Source organism: Aythya fuligula, chromosome 1, assembly GCF_009819795.1.
Source record: "Aythya fuligula isolate bAytFul2 chromosome 1, bAytFul2.pri, whole genome shotgun sequence".
Lineage (NCBI taxonomy): Eukaryota > Metazoa > Chordata > Aves > Anseriformes > Anatidae > Aythya > Aythya fuligula.
Genome location: NC_045559.1, coordinates 125,081,065 through 125,100,231, shown reverse-complemented (window position 1 = coordinate 125,100,231; position 19,167 = coordinate 125,081,065). Strand labels below are relative to the sequence as shown.

At 36.0% G+C, this 19,167-nt stretch overlaps 1 protein-coding gene across 9 annotated transcripts in view; it reads left to right on the top strand.

Annotated features, from left to right (window-relative positions):
• CNKSR2 (connector enhancer of kinase suppressor of Ras 2) overlaps nucleotides 1–19,167 on the top strand; it is a 220,823-nt gene that overhangs the window by 144,096 nt on the left and 57,560 nt on the right. For all 9 annotated transcript variants that reach the window (XM_032202209.1, XM_032202225.1, XM_032202198.1 and 6 more), the window contains one exon: nucleotides 18,364–18,412. In XM_032202209.1, the coding sequence (XP_032058100.1) occupies nucleotides 18,364–18,412 (49 nt within the window). The remainder of the gene's footprint in view (nucleotides 1–18,363; nucleotides 18,413–19,167) is intronic.

The following is a 19,167-nucleotide window of genomic DNA, read 5'->3' as shown; positions in this document are numbered from 1 at the left end:
ATAAATAAAAAATTAAAGGACTGCTTACCCATTTTAACCATAGACTTGGAATAGGAGCATATTTATTACCTGGTTTTATTTTTTACTATTATATCACTTATCCAAATCACTGATTTGCAAGATTGGTAGTCCCAATCCAAAGTCTTGCATTCTTTGTTCTTATATGTTTGGTATGTTGAAACATAGAACTTCTTGGGTGCTCTGGCTGAATAACCTGTGGCTCTGAAGCAGCCCCAAGCATGAAATACCAGGGATTAAGGGCTCTGGGTCCCCAGGTGTGTCCCTGTGATTCCCCAGTCTGTAGCATGGAGTACTGAAGCTATAGCACTCTGGGGTCTGCTGTGGAATGGAGCTTCTGAAACCTTTGATTTGAAGTGATGGAAATTCTGTGTGAAATTAAACACATACACATACCTCATTGTTTTTTTCTCTATTTTCTTTTCTCTTTCTCTCTCTTTCTTTTTCTGAATTCCCTGGAATAGAAACCATACAGCTCACTCAGCATTCAGATATCATCCATGTATTTCACCAGTCTCCAGTTGTGTGTTATCTTTATTTTATAAAGACTTCATTCTTCTTGAGTCTCTTAATATAGATGTTAAATAATTTTGGATTATTCAGTTAATCATGAATTCCCATTTACAATTCCAGGTCTCCTTCCTTTTGAGTTTTGTAGCCATTTACATGTGCAGGCTGATTACCTTTTTAGCTGTGGCAGTTTTCTGCAGAAAAGCAGCTTTTACAATTACTCTGACTTCAACTCCTTGCTTCTTCTACTTTTATGAATGGCTCTGAAAGGAAAAATCTTTGATCAAAGAACTACCCTGGTGAATTAAATTACCACAACAGAAATGGTATTTTTTTTTTTTTTTGTCTTATAAACAAAGTGAAGGGCATTAAAATTTTTGCCATAGTAATTTAGAAGTGTGTGGTGGTTGTTTATTTGCTGAAAGTTGTCATCTGAAAGATGCCAGCTGATTCAAAGTGTGTTTGTTATATTAAGTGATCACAAGAATATGGTAGTCTAGCATTTTCTTGAATGTCAGTATACTAAATTTGCATAAAATTACTGGTTTTAGGAATTTTGTTTATGTCATTGACCTGCCTTGACAATCAAAAACTCTGGTCAAGGGAGCATTTCAGTTATGACATTGAAAAGTGAACTGCATCTAACTATGTCCACTGAATATAACTGATATAAACAGTATAAAAGCAAAATAAAAACTAAATTGTATTCTTGTATCTACTTACAGCATTTTTAATCCTCGTTTACAAAATCTCTTCACCACTTTGCTTTGTTTTGTTTTCCATTCCAGAAAACACTTCCAGCATACATTGATATCTTGCCAAGTTGTTGTTTTTGCATTATATTTTTCCTCCTCAGTACTGCTGAAGAAATACCAACACAGAGAGTTAATGTTTTTTATTAAGCCAAGACAAACAGTTTGAGCTGCTGCTAATCTAGTGTGCAAGCAGGTGTTCAAAGTGATCTGTTGTTGTAGATACAAAATGGTGCAGTTAAAATTGTCTTGGACCTTTGGGGCACAAGAGATGAAAGCTCTGACACATGATTATAGTTTTTTTAAGTTCATTATATTATTCGGTATAGGTATTTCCTTAGTGCATTGTGCTTTGTTTTTGTTACAGAAAAATAATATAGTTATTTAGGAGGGAGATTGTGTCATGAGTCAGAAGAAGTTCTGCATCAAGTTAATAATAATAAGCTCCTTTCTAGATTCATACACCTTTCTGTTAATCTAGAAACAACACTGCTATGGGAAGAGCAGGTTGCAGCCTTTAGCAGGGGGTTATACAAGAAAAAGCAACCTTGCTTACAAACTTTTTCCCAACATATGCCATATTATTGCCCTTCTCCCCTGAGCCTTCCTGCCTGCTCACTTCTTTGTATGTATTAAACAATACCTAATGACTTACTTGTCACAGGAAAAGTAAACCAAAAGGGTTTTAAGGCTTCTCATTTTGCAGATAACCAGTTTATTTAAAATTGTTTAACCCAGGAACTACAGTAATTTTCATAGTCATTTTAATTGTATTTGAAAACAAAGTTAGTTTAGTAGCAAGATGTACAATTTAAAGATCACACATCTAGAACCAGGTGGTTCAGGAACAGGTGCAGGAAAGAAATTAAGTATTTGTTTGAGAGGAATTTTGCTGAAGATACTTTTCAGAATCATGTCCATATGCACGCATGCATTATCTTTAATATTTCAGTTTTAAATGAAGAAAAAAATTACTCAGTGTTTTTTTGTTTGTTTGTTTGTTTGTTTTTTCCCTGCAAATCAGTTTTGTTTTGTTTTGTTTTTTCCCTGCAAATTCAATGAAATTTATACATATTCAGCAACCTTACTTTTCTCCTCTTTAGGAATATACAATTATCTACGTGGTTGGATTGCAGCTCAGTGGCAATGCATGTGAGGGATTTAGCCAGGGTCATAATTTTAGGCTCTTTTTCTCATGAGGTTACTGTAACAGCTCAGGCCAGTGGGTTTGCTCAGCAGAGTTGCTGGGTCAACATCTGTCTGAACTCATAGAGTTCAATTTGTTGCAACAGTGATCTTGTTGAACCTACCATAAGTGAAGAACATTTGTTTATGAGCCTGTTGTAAAAATCAGTTTTTAGCTGATAATACATTGGAAAGGGGACAGCTACTTTTTAGAAAAATAGCATCTTTTCTACTTGAAGGATGCATATTTCCAGGTATTTTAGTTTCTCACCCACCCCTCCAGAGAAAAATACAGGAAAATGTTTTTAAAAGTTCAATTCAAAATGTATGTGTTTGTATGTTCTCAATACAGAGAACAATTTACCAAAAGTTCCTAATTTTGAAAGCTTTAAAAGCTATCTCTTCCTAGGTGGTTGATTTTCTCTTAATCTTCCTACTCCTCCTAGCCAAAAGCAAAATGAGAAGGTACTTGAAGTCCCTCTGTTTCTTTTAATAAAAAATATTGAATCCAACAGGCATGTATTTATGAAACCTTTTAATTGTAGTATTCAATAGCTAGCACTTAAGAGACTGCAGAACATGCGTGCATGAGTTCCCTAATAAAATTTTGCACAAGCTGCCCATCAATTTATTGCAGAAGTCTTCTGAATAGAAATGGCATCTAATAAGCACTATATAACAGAAGGCAGTTTACAATAGGTAAATAGAATCACAAAACAGAAAAACTAGCAGTTAATTATAATTGTATGCATTACAGTATTTAAAGAATTTCTGTCTTATGACTTTTTGTTATGGATATTTATAATTAAACAAATATAAGTTTACACTACTGTTGTATCACTACAACAGATGGGGTTGGTACATTTTCTCCTTCACAGTATTTGAAGTCCAACTATGGTTGTGTTTAAAAATGAAGGCTCCCTCTTCCTTTTTATTCTCCATTTTCACGATGGTGTATAGTTTGACTAGCAATTACTGTAGAATAAAAGTCTAGGAGTTGCTATCCAAGTCCAGTTTAACTTAAGTGCATAGTGACAAATATCTTCCATACGTGTTTTCAGGATTTTTCTTAGCATTCAAATGATCATCACTTCTCCATGGTCTTTCATCTTCATTCAAATACTTATATTATCAAAACTCTGAAAGTTGCATAATTTGGCTCTGGTCAAAATTAAACACTGGGATATCCCTCTTTGAAGGTGACTGGAGCATTTACTACATTTGTATCTTCTTCTGTAGGTAATGGTGGTCATATTTCACCTTATTTTTTGCAGTCTTATGAGGACATACAAGAGCACTTTGGCCTGTCCTACAGCTTCAAGTCCTTGTTCATTTTCCCATCAATGAACATGGAACCAGGAAATAAAGCCATGCCAATGTCTAAATCCATATATGTGGAAGTGGAAAGAGCTCATCATTCTGCAATAGAAATAGAGCTGTGTAAGCATATGCAGTTATAGAATAATCTGGTTTGGAATTCTTTTAAAAGTCTCCATGACTATTCAGAGGCAAAGGTGCTCATAAAATGCTTCATGTAGTACAATGCAGGGTAGAATACCCAATTTTGCTGTGGCATCGTGAGCACCTAGCTTGTATCCGTTTCTCATGTCAGCTTCCTCTAGTATAAATCAGCTGTAGAAGGCCTTCTGCTCTGAGAAGCAACTGGAAAGAACATAAAGTATCACTAAGGGGATAATGAGTAAAACAAACAGAATGGGAAGTTCTTATCTAGTGTCTTCATGAATGTGAAGCACTGTCATGTGTCAAAGCCACAAATGTGCTATTAGCTGTAGGCAGATATGAATGCCTAGGCACATGTTCAGTTTCTTTCAGTTGAAGACTCATGGTTTTGTGCATCTGATTCAGACTGAAGAGCAGAATTTCTCATGTTCTCAAGCTAGAACAGTGGTTCCAGCCTTTGGCTAGCTTCTGCACTCCTAAAATAAAGTATTTAAATGTTGCTGTATGTCTTCCTTTTTTTTTGAATGCAGCACTTTATAACTTCCTTTGTGTTTATTACATTAAATACTGTGGCCAGCAGGCCTAGAGCAAGGATCACTCCTTTATCCTTGACAATGATGAGACCATACATCCACTATTGTGTTCAGTTTGGGGCCCCTCACTACATGAAGGACATTGAGTTGCTTGACCGTGACCAGAGAAGAGCAATGAAGCTGGTAAAGGGACTAGAAAACATGTCTTATGTGGAGTGGTTAGGGGAACTGGGGATATTTTGTCTGGAGAAAAAGGGGCTGAGGGGAGACCTTATTGCTCTCTACAACTACCTGAAAAGAGGTTCCAGTAACGAGGGTATCAGTCTCTTACGTGATGAGTGATAACACACGATTTAATGGTCTCAAGTTGTGCCAGGGGAGAATTAGATTAGGTATCAGGAAGAATTTATTCATGGAGAGGGTGGTCAAGCATTTGACCACGCTGCCCAGAGAAGTGGTGGAGTCCCTATCCCTGGAAGTATGTAAGAGACCTGTGGATGTGATACTAAAGGACATGGTTTGGTGATGGGACACACTAGGTCCGGCTGATGGTTGGACTTTGTGATCTTGAAGGTCTTTTCCAAACAAAATGATTCTGTGATTCAGAAAAGTAGTAATTATGTCACTGCAACTAATTCAGTAACTTCATCTAGACCATGAGTGAACTATGTGGCATATAAAACAAACAAAAATGGTGAAACAGTTAAGCAATAAGAAATATATGCCTTACTGCATAAGGCAGTTGAGACAGTTGGAAGTGATTGGGCTAGCCATAAGACTAAAAAGTAAAGCTAGGTATTCCAGCTAGTTTGGTAAAAATCCTAAATAAATCTTCTTTTATATTTCTGAGGCAAAAGGTAAGAGAGAGAAACAGCATATAAATTTTTTGCTAATAGAAGATGTCATTGTATTATTTTTAGACTAGCATAATCAATATAGAGGGATAGAAGAACCTCCTGGGTTTAGTCCTCTGCTATTGCAGTTAATCACTTTCATTTAATCCTATTCAGAAATTTATAAAACTCCATATTCCAATAGGGCATGAATTGCTGATGACAGGATAAGTGAAAGGTGGTAAACTGTGTGAATGATTGTCTGGTTGTCTTAATTCCAAGAAAAAATGTTGGACAAAGGAGAGGAAAGAGAACAAAATTACGATTAGTCTGCCAGCAGGAGAAAGTCAGCACTCCTAGTGACTTTGCCCCAGAAAACACACGTCTCAGAAAGCACTATAAAGTGCATTAGGATAACATTCAGGCTGGGAGGGACTTCAGGAGGTCTCTACTCCTCTTCATTTTAAAGAAGAACTGAGGTCTGACCTCAGCTCTGAGGTCAGACCAGGCCGTTCGAAGCTTTGCCCAGTCAGGGCTTGAAAACTTATAAAGTTGGAATTTGCATGAACTCATAGCCAACCTGCTCCACTGTTTGGCTATCCTCATGGCCAAAAAAGTTGGAGGTGAGTGATAATACAGAGATTTCAGCAATGACTGAAAGAATAGTAACTTGTCCAGATTTAAGGCATAGTTTCCATTGTAATATCACTATTAAACTAAATTTGTCTTGTGAAAGTGTCTCAGTAATCTCACGTTTGTTTTTTCAGTTCTAGATTCTCACTCCTTTGAACTCAAGAAAGTAGAAGTGCAAGTACAGCTTCTATACTGACTTCTGTTTAAGCATATTGTTTGTCAAATAGTAATATTTTGTATCCTCAGGAAGGAGTGCTAAATTATTTTAATTATATGGAATAATACCTATATTCTTCCCAAGGAATATTATCCTTGTCACAGATGAGAGAATATTTTCAGATCTGTACATTTTTTCTCTTTGAAAGAATTAGTCAATACCATGAGTTTTCTCTTCTTGGGGAACTGGTTGCCAGAAATGAAATTTGAAGGTGTTGGATATGGGAGATTTTATATCTATTTCCATATACTCTGTAATTTTTATTAAAATTCAGAATTGCTATTGCAGCAAAGCAAAACACTGTAGAGATCAGTTTATAGGTCATCATCATGAAGCACAATTGAACTCCTCTGTGGAAAAAAAAAAATAATTAAATTTTATCTGTTATCTTCTTTTGCATCTGAGCATGAGGGAAAAAATGGCCTGTTATAATTCCTTTCCAAGATGAAGCTGGGGAATTCTTCAAAAGTGAGAGAATTACTGTAAAGGTCATCTAGTCCAGCTCTGCCAGTATAGATTTATCCCCTATTGCATATGATATAATGCTCTGAAAGTGTAATTTTACATTGTCAGGAGATGTAAATCTATTGACTAATAAATCTCCCAGCTCAGTACATTTCCTAATTTCCTTTTACATCCCCATTCTGTATTTTTTCTGTTATCTGTTTCATTTAATCATTCCTTGTTGCATCCTACTTCTATTATGTGATAGAAGACTTCTACCTTTGTATGTATTAACATTGTTTGTACACCAGTAATTTATATTAACTGTAGTTGATACAATCACAATAGCACAGTTGAGAGATTTTTTAATGCAGAAAAAGTGATTTAGTCCATTGGTTATTCTCCTTTGATAAAGAGATTAAGCATGGTATGTTGTAGTAAAAAAGTGCCAAAAAAGTTAGACATTGTAGAGAGTGGACTCAGCATGAGTTATTACTGCAATATGGTGGGGAATGTTACATGTATGACAAGCTAGATCTGGGTCTTGACTTCTCAACTGTCTCCCCTCTGTGCTCCTTTTTTGCAAAAGGAAAATATCAGGATTATGAAAGCAGTGGATCAAGGACATTGACTGGTGTGTGCCATGAAATTTGACATTATAGAAATCTTATACTCTGAACGGTGAAAATGTTGTTTGAATTAAGGGTGAGCAGATTCCCGTTTCAGAATACCATTTGATCAAAATGCTTTGACAAGCAGCACAATTGTCTCCAGACCAGTGATTTTTCAAAGTAGTGGTTTTGACTCAGCAGGAATCTCTGCCCTATTCCTCTGCCCCACTTACATTACAGTGGCCCCTTCAAGCCTAGTACTGACAGAAAACATGGGAAGTTGTATGGTTATACCTAGTAGGAGAATTGATCTTTGCAGCAGTGTGGCTCCTGAACAGAAGCTATTTTATAAGATGTTTCTGTTTTACTGGAAAGAAGTACTTGTTGCTTAGTGCCTGATCTGTGAGTCAGTCAATCCATCTGTTACTGTACTGTGGAGGAAAAAACCCTCATATTCTTCATATAACGGTGACTGCTTTTTGTCCACTTCTGAAGTATTGTCCGATTGTCCCTAGTAAATAATATTTCTAACACTAATGACTGCTGACTTCAGAATGAAGTGTAAAACTAATTTTTTAAGTTGTTTTGTACCCATAAGGTCACAATGGCCAGCATAGAATTAAAAAGACCTAATGTTACCTTTCCCTACCTTTCAAGAAGTGCTGTTTCATCTTATGTTCAGAGGAAATCTCACTAAATTCCAGCAAGTTATGTGACTTTTATCCTGCAATGGACTGTTATTTTTCTACCTTAATTCATAGATGCAATCAAACTGTTGGGCATGAGTTTTAACAGAATGTGCAATGGCTACAGTACAAATTACTCTTTCCCTCATTTCCTCATGGAAACTTCCACTCTGTTAAATATTATGTTATTTCTAGGTAGTCAAGAGCTACCTGGATTCAGTACTGATGTGTAATTATTACTACAGCTAATACTGCAAGCTATTCCTGGTAGCATGGTGCCACATATAAAGAGGCTGAAAGCACTACTTTCTGGAAATGTCATTTTAGTCCTGAAGGGTACAAATTGCAGGGACATCTCCAAGCCTTGAAAATGATTATAATGACTTGTCCTTAACAGTAATGTAACTGGTAGATAATGTTTTCTCCTGATAAACAGTACAAATATTTCATCACTGAAAAAGAGCAAATTTGGCCTTGTATGCTTTGTCTTCTAAAGATAATCAAAAAAGCATTTCAGTGACTGTCTTGCGTATCTTCTTTGCTAATACTGCTTCTTTCACACACACCTATGTTCCCATTTCCTGTTCCACTAAAGTCCTTGTAACCTCCTAGTTCCAGAAATGTACAATTTTGTTTTATTGACTTTTTTCACCAAACACGTAATACTATTGAAAGTCAAAATGAGTTTTCAGTTTCTTTCACTGGAAGAATATTATGCCTGAGTGCTAAGAGAGACTTGTAAGAGTTTATATTCCTTGAAGCAGTTCTGCCCTTGTTCATTGCAGGGTACCTCCATCCCCTGCACCTTTCTCTGTCGCTCAGCCAGACTGAGCAATAGGAAAGAGAGATCATGCATAAGGACATACTCAGAAGTGTTTCTAACAGCTCCTGCAGAAGCATCTGTGCATGTACTCCTTCCACAAAAAGCATCTAGGTGTAGGTGGCAATCAAGGTTTGCTTGACTGATGTCTGTTGGAGGAACAACACTGCAGGGCACAAGCAGTCCATGAGGTTTTTGGAGTACGCATGTGGTGGGCTCTTCTCACTGATGCTTCGTGAAAGGACAAGAGGCAAAGGACAAAAACTGAATTACAGGAAATTCCATATAAACATAGAAAAGCTGTTTTTACTGTGAGGATGCGTCAGCACTGGAGCAGGTTGCCCAGAGAGTTTGTGGAGTCTCTGTCCTTAGAGATATTCAAAACCCATCAGGACACGGCCCTCAGCAACCTGCTCATGCTTTGGTCAACAGGAGATGATGTTCACAGGTGCCTCCTTTCTCAAGCATTTTGTGAGTCTCTGACTGGTCTTTTCAATTCAAAAAAAGATGAATCTGGGAATTACTGGGGAGTAGAAATAAAAATAAAGGGTTCGGTACTATTCTGTAATGGGTTATGATTAAGTTTCTTTTTCCTGCTTAAATGAATGCAACAACAAACACAGAATGGATGCAAAATGGAACAACTGATGCAACTTGGACATTTACCATTAGAGAATATATTTTTTCTGAAGCCTTCCTAGATTACTTACTAGATTACTTCCTAGATTACTTACTTCCACTAGTGTGGGAGGTACAAAACTTACATGTTTCAGAGTAGATGCAAAGCAGAAGAATGATCTCAGAATAAATTATTCTAATTAACAGCACTTGTCTAGCTGAACGTTTTATTCTCGTTTACTTCAGGCAGCTATGACAGTGCCTTAGTCCTTGTTCTGTTGGTATAAAATACAGTGGAGGAATATGTTTGATCATATCAAAATCATTTAAATTTTATTATTGTCCAGAAGTTTTACTGCTGCTTTATTTCAGTTAGAGAGTCCTATGGCTTCATGGCTAAAAGGAAAAATTTTTCCTGGTGGTAGAAATTAGGACAACGATATAATTTTCTTGCTATGGCCTGAAGATTTAAAAACAAAATAAAAATAAAGTTTAATTTGCATAAATTTTGCATGTGTTGTGATAACAACTTAGTCAGGCTAGTGCAAAATATCTATTAAATGCAACATTTACCACAGAATACACCAATATTGCATGAAAAAATTTGGAATGGGAGAATGAATAAGAATCCTTCAATAAAGAAATCTGTGCTTACTATCAGATTTCAGACAACCACAGTTCTGTTCTTAGCTAGAATATTCTTCTTGGAGAGGTGGCTATAATAAAAGTTATATGAAAGGATTAGATGTCTTTGATTTTATCAACCTTTGTAGACTCAGTAATAAGGAGAGATTCCTGCACAGGCGATATAACCGTATCAGGACAGACATCAAGAAACTGGGCAGCTTCAGTGTTGATGGCCACGTTTAACAGTAAAAAGCTCTTGAGCATGTTTCTGTCAAGACACATACTGTTTATCCTTGCAGTCACTAATAAATTGCATGTGTTGTGATGTCATGGATGGAGTTCCAAAAATACAAAAATCCAAAAATACAGTCAGAACTGTAACTATGCATGATAAGTGGTATAGCCGTGTACTGTAGCTCTTATACTTCCTAGATGCCTTTCAAAAGCTTCTGTGGGAAAGGGGGAGTAGTATGAATAGGAATAGGAACATGAGTTGTAGATTAAATGTAAAAAAATCTTGTTGGCAATGGACTTTTTGGCTGCTGCCACAAAAACTAATGTTTTACCAACTTTTTCAAATATTCATTCGTTTGGTCTTAACATTGAAAGACCTTGCAAAGCAGCACTATTCATATTATGTTATATGTTATTGTAGTAATTATTTTTCTTATTCTTATTTTCTTACTGAAAAAGAAAAAGTAGAGGAGGAGGAGGAAAATAGGAAAACATACCAAGCCCATTCTGGGATCCATTCTCCCACTGACTGTTCGTGTGTCTGAGCCTCACAACCCATTTGACAGGAGCAGTGATTCTCTCTGAAGTACCTGCCATTTAAAAGAAATATCCACAGGATATTTAGTAAAAGGATTCTGGCTTTTTGACATTTTGTTTGTACTACAAAACTTCAAATTTAAAAGTCTGTTCATATATAATGTTCATATTGTGTTTTAGTATTAAATGTCTTAGCTAGAATATCAGTGAATGCTCAGTGCATGTCCTTTTAAATCCAGCCATGATATTTTATTATAGAGTGTGCTCAAGAGCACAGAGCTGTGAAGGGAAAGAAAAAGTATGTATTACCAAAGCACCAAAAGATCAAGATTTGATCCAATAAATTTTCCTTTGGGGAGGTGAGACTGAAGGTTTTGGGGCATTGTTAATCAAATGTGATGTCTTTTGCCTGTAAATCACTTTTGATTCCAACTTGCTATGGATTTATGAATTACTCATGTATGATGACTGTTTTGTGATCAGCTTGTGACTTGAATTTAGGAAACATTTCTGGCTTTCCTTTCATAACTTCACCACTGTGCTTCTGTATTAGATTTTCTCTCATATTGGCCATCCCATTTACTGTATTTGCATTTTACCTATCCCTCCTTTTAAAGGCATTTTGTAAACTAGAGCTCTTGTAATGTATTAAAAATACTTTATTTGTAACTTAGTGCTACTTGATGCCATTTTTGGCATCTAAATAGTTTGTAGCCACAGATAAGTTAGACCATGTTGAATACATGAGAAGATCAAAATCCAGAACGCAAATGAAAAATGAACAAATAAGCAGCAAAATGCAAGATGAAAACAGAATACAGTAGGATTTGTACAGTCAGATACAGTTAGTGAATATAGGAATAGTAACATATCCTAAAACATCCCCCATGACCTGACATGATTAGATTTGCCAAACTCAAATATACATATTTTTTTTCAGATGTTCTTTCTTTTAGCAGTCCCTGAAGTCCAGTCAACACACAAAACAATCCTAGATAGGATCATAAAATGATTAAGGTTGGAAAAGACCTCCAAGATCATCTGGTCCAACTGTCCCCCTACCACCAATATTACTGCTAAACCATGTCCCTAAGGACCACATCCAGCCTTTCCTTTAACAACCCCAGGGACAATGACTCCACTACCTCATCAGTAAAGGTATTAAAGAAGATGGTTCCCAACACCGACCTCTGGGGAACACCACTCATGACTGATCACCAGCTAGATTTCACTCCATTCACCACCACTCTCTGGGTCTGGCTGTCCAGCCAGTTTTTAACCCAGCAAAGAGTGTACCTGTCCAAGCCACGGGCTGCTAGCTTTTCCAGAATATTGTGGGAGACCATGTCAAAGGCTTTGCTGAAGTCTAGGAAGACTACATCAATAGGCTTTCTCTCATCCACCAGGCAGGTCACCCGGTCGTAGAAGAAGATGAGGTTGGTCAGACAGGACTTGTCTTTCATGAACCCATGCTGACTGGGCCTGATCCCCAGACTGTCCCGCATACGTTGTGTGATTGCATTCAAGATGACCTGTTCCATCACCTTTCCTGGCACTGAGGGCACCCTGACAGGCCTGTAGCTCCCTGGGTCCTCCTTACGACCCTTCTTATAGATAGGTTTCACATTAGCAAGTCTCCAGTTATCTGGGACGCCTCCAGTTGACCATTTCCACTGATAGATGATGGAAAGTGGCTCAACAATCACATCATAACTTGGAGCACAGACTTTCCCCATCCCACTTTTTAGTAGGTTCTCTGTATTATTTCAGCTGTAGGTGATAGAATCACAGAATGGTTGAGGTTGGAAGGGACTTCTGGAGATCTCAAGAGAAGGAGACTCCACACATTCCCTGGGCAACCTGTTCTAGTGCTCTGTTACCCTCACAGTAAGCTGTGTAGTAAGTATGTTTCATCTGACCCTTAGCTTTGATAACTGATTCCTTCAGAGCATTAACTCATGCCTCATCTTCTCTCTCCTATGCTAATAAATTCCTCTCTGGGCTCAGCTTTAGCTCTTGTTCTAAAAAAAAGAAAAAAATCCTTGCAGATGCCCTGTTTGGACTCAGATAGCTTAAAGACCTAGCTGACTATAATCTTTTTGCTTGCTTTGAGCTAAACTTAAGAGGTCTATACTTGGCCTTGCTGCAAATGAGTTATCTATTGTGAATGCAATTCTATTGCTAACTGGCAGCAGGTTTCAAGTTTCCTGAACTCCCAGAGGTCTTCTGTCATGATACCTTTGTAACAAAGTCCTTGAAAACTATGTTTTGCATAAACATACATGAAAATGATTAATACTACCTATCTTTAGCTCTTAATGGAGACTAAACAAGATGATGAACAAAAAGATTTAGCAAAATGCCATTGTTGGGAATACATGACTCTTAAGTATGAGTTGTTAACAGTGATGGGTAGTATGACAATAAGTAGCCTTGAATTTTTCCCCTTTTTCACTTTTCATCTCCAAAAATTTTGGATCTCAACCTACCAAGTACAGAGAAACTTATATGTAGTGCATCAACACTGCGAAAACAGAACATTGTCAATGTAGTCAAATTATTGAGTGTGAGAGATTGATCAAATTGGTAGCACCAACTTTTTCCAGATACTGACTTTTCTATCTGCAGCAGAAAGTTGCAATAATCAGAAATGTTGCAAGCTACTCTGCTCAAACTAGAGCAAGTTATCTTAGAGTGACAGAGAGGAACTGTATGACTGTAAATAGTTCCTTAATGCCTAAATTTGCAGCTTGAGAAAAATTGGTTTTGACTTGAGCCTAAAAAAAAAAAAAAAAAAAGAAAAAACAAAACAAAACAAAACAAAAAAATAATAAAGACACCTGCTGTTTTCCTTCTCAGTCATAATGAGCTTAGATGTAGGTAAGAGTTGGAGACTGTTATTGCCATAACCTGGTACTCTCTTCCAACTTTCCAAAAATGACTAAGTGGAGAATCCCTGAGAAAAATGTGAAGAAAGAAATAACTAAAAGAAGGTTTTATGATCCATCAGGTTTAGCACTATGCTCTGTGGACAATACAGATCTTCAAAGAAATTTCAGTTGGTGTCTTTTGTAGTAAAGCTACATATTCCATAACCATGAAAGGGTCCATGTAATTATTAGAATATATCTATTTTTTTGGACATGGATGTCATATTCTATTGGTCACAGACACAAATATTAGCTCTTAGAGAAGCTTTTATATAAGTATTAGAGGAATAGTTTGACTCCAAGTGTTTGGACTTCTTCCTCAGATTCTTGAAGTTTGGTGAAATAACCAGTTCCCTCAAATCAATTGTTTTGATAACCATTTGTTTTCCATTTGTCTTCTACTTTTATTTTAGGTTCAACTGTAATAGAAATTTTCTGTCATCACAGTTTATCATATATCCATCTCTGTAGATAGCAGTTTTGCTCTGATTTAATATTGATATTGGAAGATCAGTTGATTAACTTTCCTATTTGTCATGAAACCAATAAACCAATTGAAACTTAAATTATTTAACACTTTTATTTAAATAAGTTTTCCAAATAGAGAGCTATCAAATTACTGCTAAGTAGTCAATAATAAGTATTCATATTTTCAGGCTTCTGAATGTTAATGACTTGCTTTCAGTTTTGCTTCCCTTCTGATCAGATATGCAAATGTCTTGGTACTAATCAAGAAACTGAAAGCAGATTTTGAGGACGAGAGAAAAACCTGATATTCTCATTTCTTGAAAGCTTTCTGCTGTACGTAGTACGATGCTGATGTGTGATTATGTAGCTGCTGATTTTGCTATGACATCTATATGTGATTTTTTTTTCTTTTTTTGCTAAAGGAATAAACGCAGTTACAGGTTGCTGGTAACCTCTTTTTTAGAGCATGAACCTCCACCTGGAAATTTTTGACTCTACAGTTACATTACTATGCTACAATCCTAACAGCATGGAGAGGTATACCTTAGGGCAGATTGCTATTTACACAGGTGCAGTTTTCTGATGGGCTTTCAGAACTCTGTCAATCATTTTGAAAAGTGTGAAAGTAAATATAACCCACATAGCAAGTTTGGTAATGAAGAGTTGCAGGAACAGAGTAGCTGTTATGACTCTTGAGTGCGTAATGAAATCTCCAATGGCTGATGGGATATGCAGCCAAGCCTTTGGAACAGGTCAGACAAATACCATCTAGAAGTAGGCTAGCACCTTTGTCAAAAAATATATATATATATATCTGTTTTCCTCTTGAAATATGTATGCTTTAGAGTCTGCTCATAGTGCAAGCAAATATATATGTATATAAATAAGATTTTCTTATACTCTTCTTAGTGTTCATTTGTCAGAGAGTTTAGTTTTGGTATATTATTAAGTACAACAGGCTCAAACAACACATATTACAGCATAAAATGATTACATTCAAATAACTGAGGCTCAGGGTAATCAAGGGTGTTTTCCATCAAGTGTTATCTTGCTTTTGGGTAATGGAAAGTATTTGTATTTTTGGGCAACTGAAAACATGTCATTCAGAATATGAATAAACAGTTGTCAATTTTCTTCAGGAATGAAAGTTTCCATTTGGGTTAAGAATCTATTTCATCTTTTCAGTGGCAGGTTTTTTTTTTTTCCATATTATTTGTTATTTTGAGTTACTAACAACTTTCTTTAGTATAGAACACTGTTTTCCATTTAATTTTATTCTTGCTTTCAGAATTAGTAGGTAAGATGAATTCTTGGAAACTGGGACAAGATGCATGTGAAAACAGTTGCTCAAAGCTCAGGTTTCAGAATCAAAATGCAGTTTACATACATTGAAACCCAGCCTTGTGGGTGGGTGACTGAGCAGTATCTTGCAGCAAACTTTCTTTAGTACAGCTAAATTTATAGTTTTGGGGTGAATCCATATTTTTTAGAGTTTGTGGCATTAAAAAGAATTATTTATGCTATTTCCATACTTGTCACATCACAGAACTAAGCTGTAAAAAAGGAACTATTATGGTAGCCAACATCAGGACAGGTGACTTAAAGAGATTGTGGAGTCTTCCTACTTGCAGATAGTTGGATCCAGGCTGGAAATGATCCTGAAGAACATGAACCATCATTGGCACCAACTGAAAAACAAGCCTTGCTCTTAGCAAGTTGTAGGATAAAAGCTCCAGAAGTCCCATCCATTCTGTGATTATAAATGGTATTGAGAAGGTAGCCTTATTCACTGTCTAGTAACTAGGGAGAGGCTGTAGATAAGTATGTTGCATTTGGTGACTTTCCAGAATAAGCATTTTTAGATTTCACCCTCACTTGGTGTGTTGTTTTTTTTTTTGTTTTGTTTTGTTTTTGGTTGGTTGGTTGTTGTTTTTTTTTTTTTTGGGGGGGGGTAAAGGGGAGTTACATATCATATCAGTTTGAAAGTGAAATGTATTAACTAATGCAGACTGCTTATAAATTTTTCATTTTAAACAAATAAAAAAGCTGGTGCTGGTTTTCTTCGTAAGAAACCAACATGAAGCCTGAAGTCTATATAAAATAAGCTAACTCTAATCCAAAAGCCAAAATCACTGAAGCCATTTGCACAGTTCACAGGAATTTTGCTCAGTTGGAGATTGTGTCCTTATCATTTTATTTAACAAGCTAATGTAGAAAAGTAACTGAATTTAATAAAATCTTTGTTTTGCAATATGATATAATGCATGGAAAAATGGCTGGATGTCTAAATTATGTGCTGTCTTCCTATAAAAAAAAATGATACCCTTTCATTACCCTTTCTTCCTGAAAACTGTGTCAGGAGTTGAGCAATACAAGCTCACTTTTGCTGGTTCAGTTTGAAGACAAAATATTTAAAGAGAAGATAATGTTCATGCTTTCAGAATCACTTTTAAGAAAAACAGGCAGAAGTTTGCATTTTCTCCTTTGGCACAGTGAAAACATTAGCACAGAATAGTCAAGCAGCAGAATAAACCTGGTCTGCTTTTTTAAAGGAGGAGTGCTGAAGTTTTGGTTTCGTGCATGCATGCGTGTGTGTTTTAGCAACTTTCAGTTAGGTAAGATTTTCGAAGCATCTAAGAAAAATTGAATTATTTACTCACTTCTGCCCCGTAACTCTGTTATCCCTCAATGAGCCATAAAGGTACCTCTTAGTCCTACATGGTATAGAAATATTTCATGTGACATAAGCTGGGACAACATTGCTGTCTCAGCTTATTGAGAGATGCGTTGAGTGAATTGGTACCAGTAGCAGAAGAAAAGGACAAGAGCCAGGGAAGAAAACAATCATGCTCTTTTTTTTTTTTTTTTTCTTCCCAGTGGAGGCCTATTTTGATCATCTGAGGTGGCAATAAGTTGTGTAGCTCTCCTCAGATGCAGCTTACCAGGGTTCAGCATGTCTACTGAGCCAGTTAATTTCTTGATATTACACTTAATTATCATTGTATTGCTGGTAATTTATCACCATTAACATGTTAGTATCTGCTGCTTGGGAATGCTGCAGCTGTGCAATGAGAGACATCCCTTGGAAGCTCAGCCTCATACTCCTGCATGTGAGCTTAGGTGCTCAGGAAATGGGGAGGAGAAAATGAAAAGAAAAACAGCTCTTTAAATTGAAAAGAGTCTTGTAAGGTGAGCTGAGGGTTTGTCTTATCAGTTAGGAACAGGATTCAAGCTCATGGGACTCTCAGTGCTATTGCTTAGATTTATTTTTTAACAAATGGCAGAAAAGCTTCGATATTTGTATTGATTCATGGTAAGCTGAACGGTTTTAATGCTTAGTCACTATAATGTGGTCTTTTCTTAGTTTCAGCACAAATACATTTGTCTAACTATATACAAAATTAAAATTCAGAACAACTAAAATGGTGTCATTAAATGTCCAAAGTGATTAATTACAGATATATTTTTTTTAATTCACTGGAGCAATAGTGATTATCTGCCTTTGTACTTTTTAACAGAAACAACCATGAAATGTGTTAATATGCATTGCCATTTTTAATGTTACAATCTTAAAGAAATAATTTCCATCCTATCTTATTTCCAAGGCAATGAGTTAGTTCACGGAAGTGGATCAACTGGAGTGAAATACTTTTAGTCAAAACCTGGTAAAAAAGTATAATATATATATGCATTTTCTATTTCAAAATATTGTTTTGGAAGACACATTCCCAGTTGTGATTAACCAGAATTTTATTGTTATCTTTGAAAATACTAGACTTGTTTCTGACCTAAATATCTGATGTCCCAAAGACCATCATACCACTTCCTTCAAACCTACATTAGGCAGTGAACTAAAGCAATTATATCAGGAAGACCACAATTAGGCCATCTATTAGAAATGCAAGAGCTACATAGCTTCACTGTCATAGGAAACAAAAAAAAAATCTATTATTATTAACAGAATGAGAGATGAGTGACCATTTTATAGAGAAATTTCAGCTGTTAATGGCAAACTAATTTGTGGCCTATTTTAATATTCTTCACTGTGTGCTTTTGCTTTACAACTGTAAGAATGTTACCTTTTTATGACCAAAGTTGCCAGGTTTCTTGCGCCTAGAAGGCTGTTGGTTGAAAGTGTTAAACAGTGATGACTTTAGTGTTTGCAACATTGCACTGCTTTTATAATAATCATATGGTTGAATATAAGCACTCTATTATCACTTCTTTTGTTTTGATTTTCTTGTAGACATTTCAGCAGTCTTCTCTACAGCAGAAAAGTAAAAAGAAGAACAAAGGTAAAAATTAAAATTTTGATTATAGTTTTGATGTTATTGGTTGGAAGGGAATTGAAAGCATGAGTGTGTACATATGCCAATACTTCAGAACTATATTAGAACAACTAGAACTGGTTAGCTCCAATCAAAAGTATAGTTCAGTTGAACACATATTGACTTAATTGAACATCATATTGAGAAGCTGTTGTCCATTACCAATGTCTCATAATATCCCCTCACCTTATAAGCATATAACTACTGATTTTTTAATTTTTTTTTAACATGTAGACTGTAGTATGTTTCAGGGCCAGGGCTGTTTTTGCAGCTGTGTGAGTATAATGTGTCAGTGCAGCCATTGCTCATTACCTTATCTGTCTGGTAATTATATCTCAGTAAACTGTTTTCCTTTGATGTAGAAGTACAAAGGCCTTAGCAAATGTTTAGTTGCAAAAGGAGGTACTAAGAGAGATTTCTGAATACCCATCAAGTATTTACATAGTTTTATTTTACAAGACTATTAAACAATTAGTAGCAAGGTGTGAAATTACATGAATTTATATGTTGTGTGCTTTGATGTGACATAAGGTATTAATTTGTTGAAAATGATAAATAACCATTTTTCTTAACTTAAATATGTTGCCTTTCTTTCCTCTACATCATCTCTTTCTGTATTGCTTTTTCTCTTTTTGTCTCATCTATAGAATATGAGCTCTCTGGGTTGCTGAACCTGCTTTGTTTGGGTTTGCTTTGTTGTTTCTTGTGTTGGTTTTTTTTGT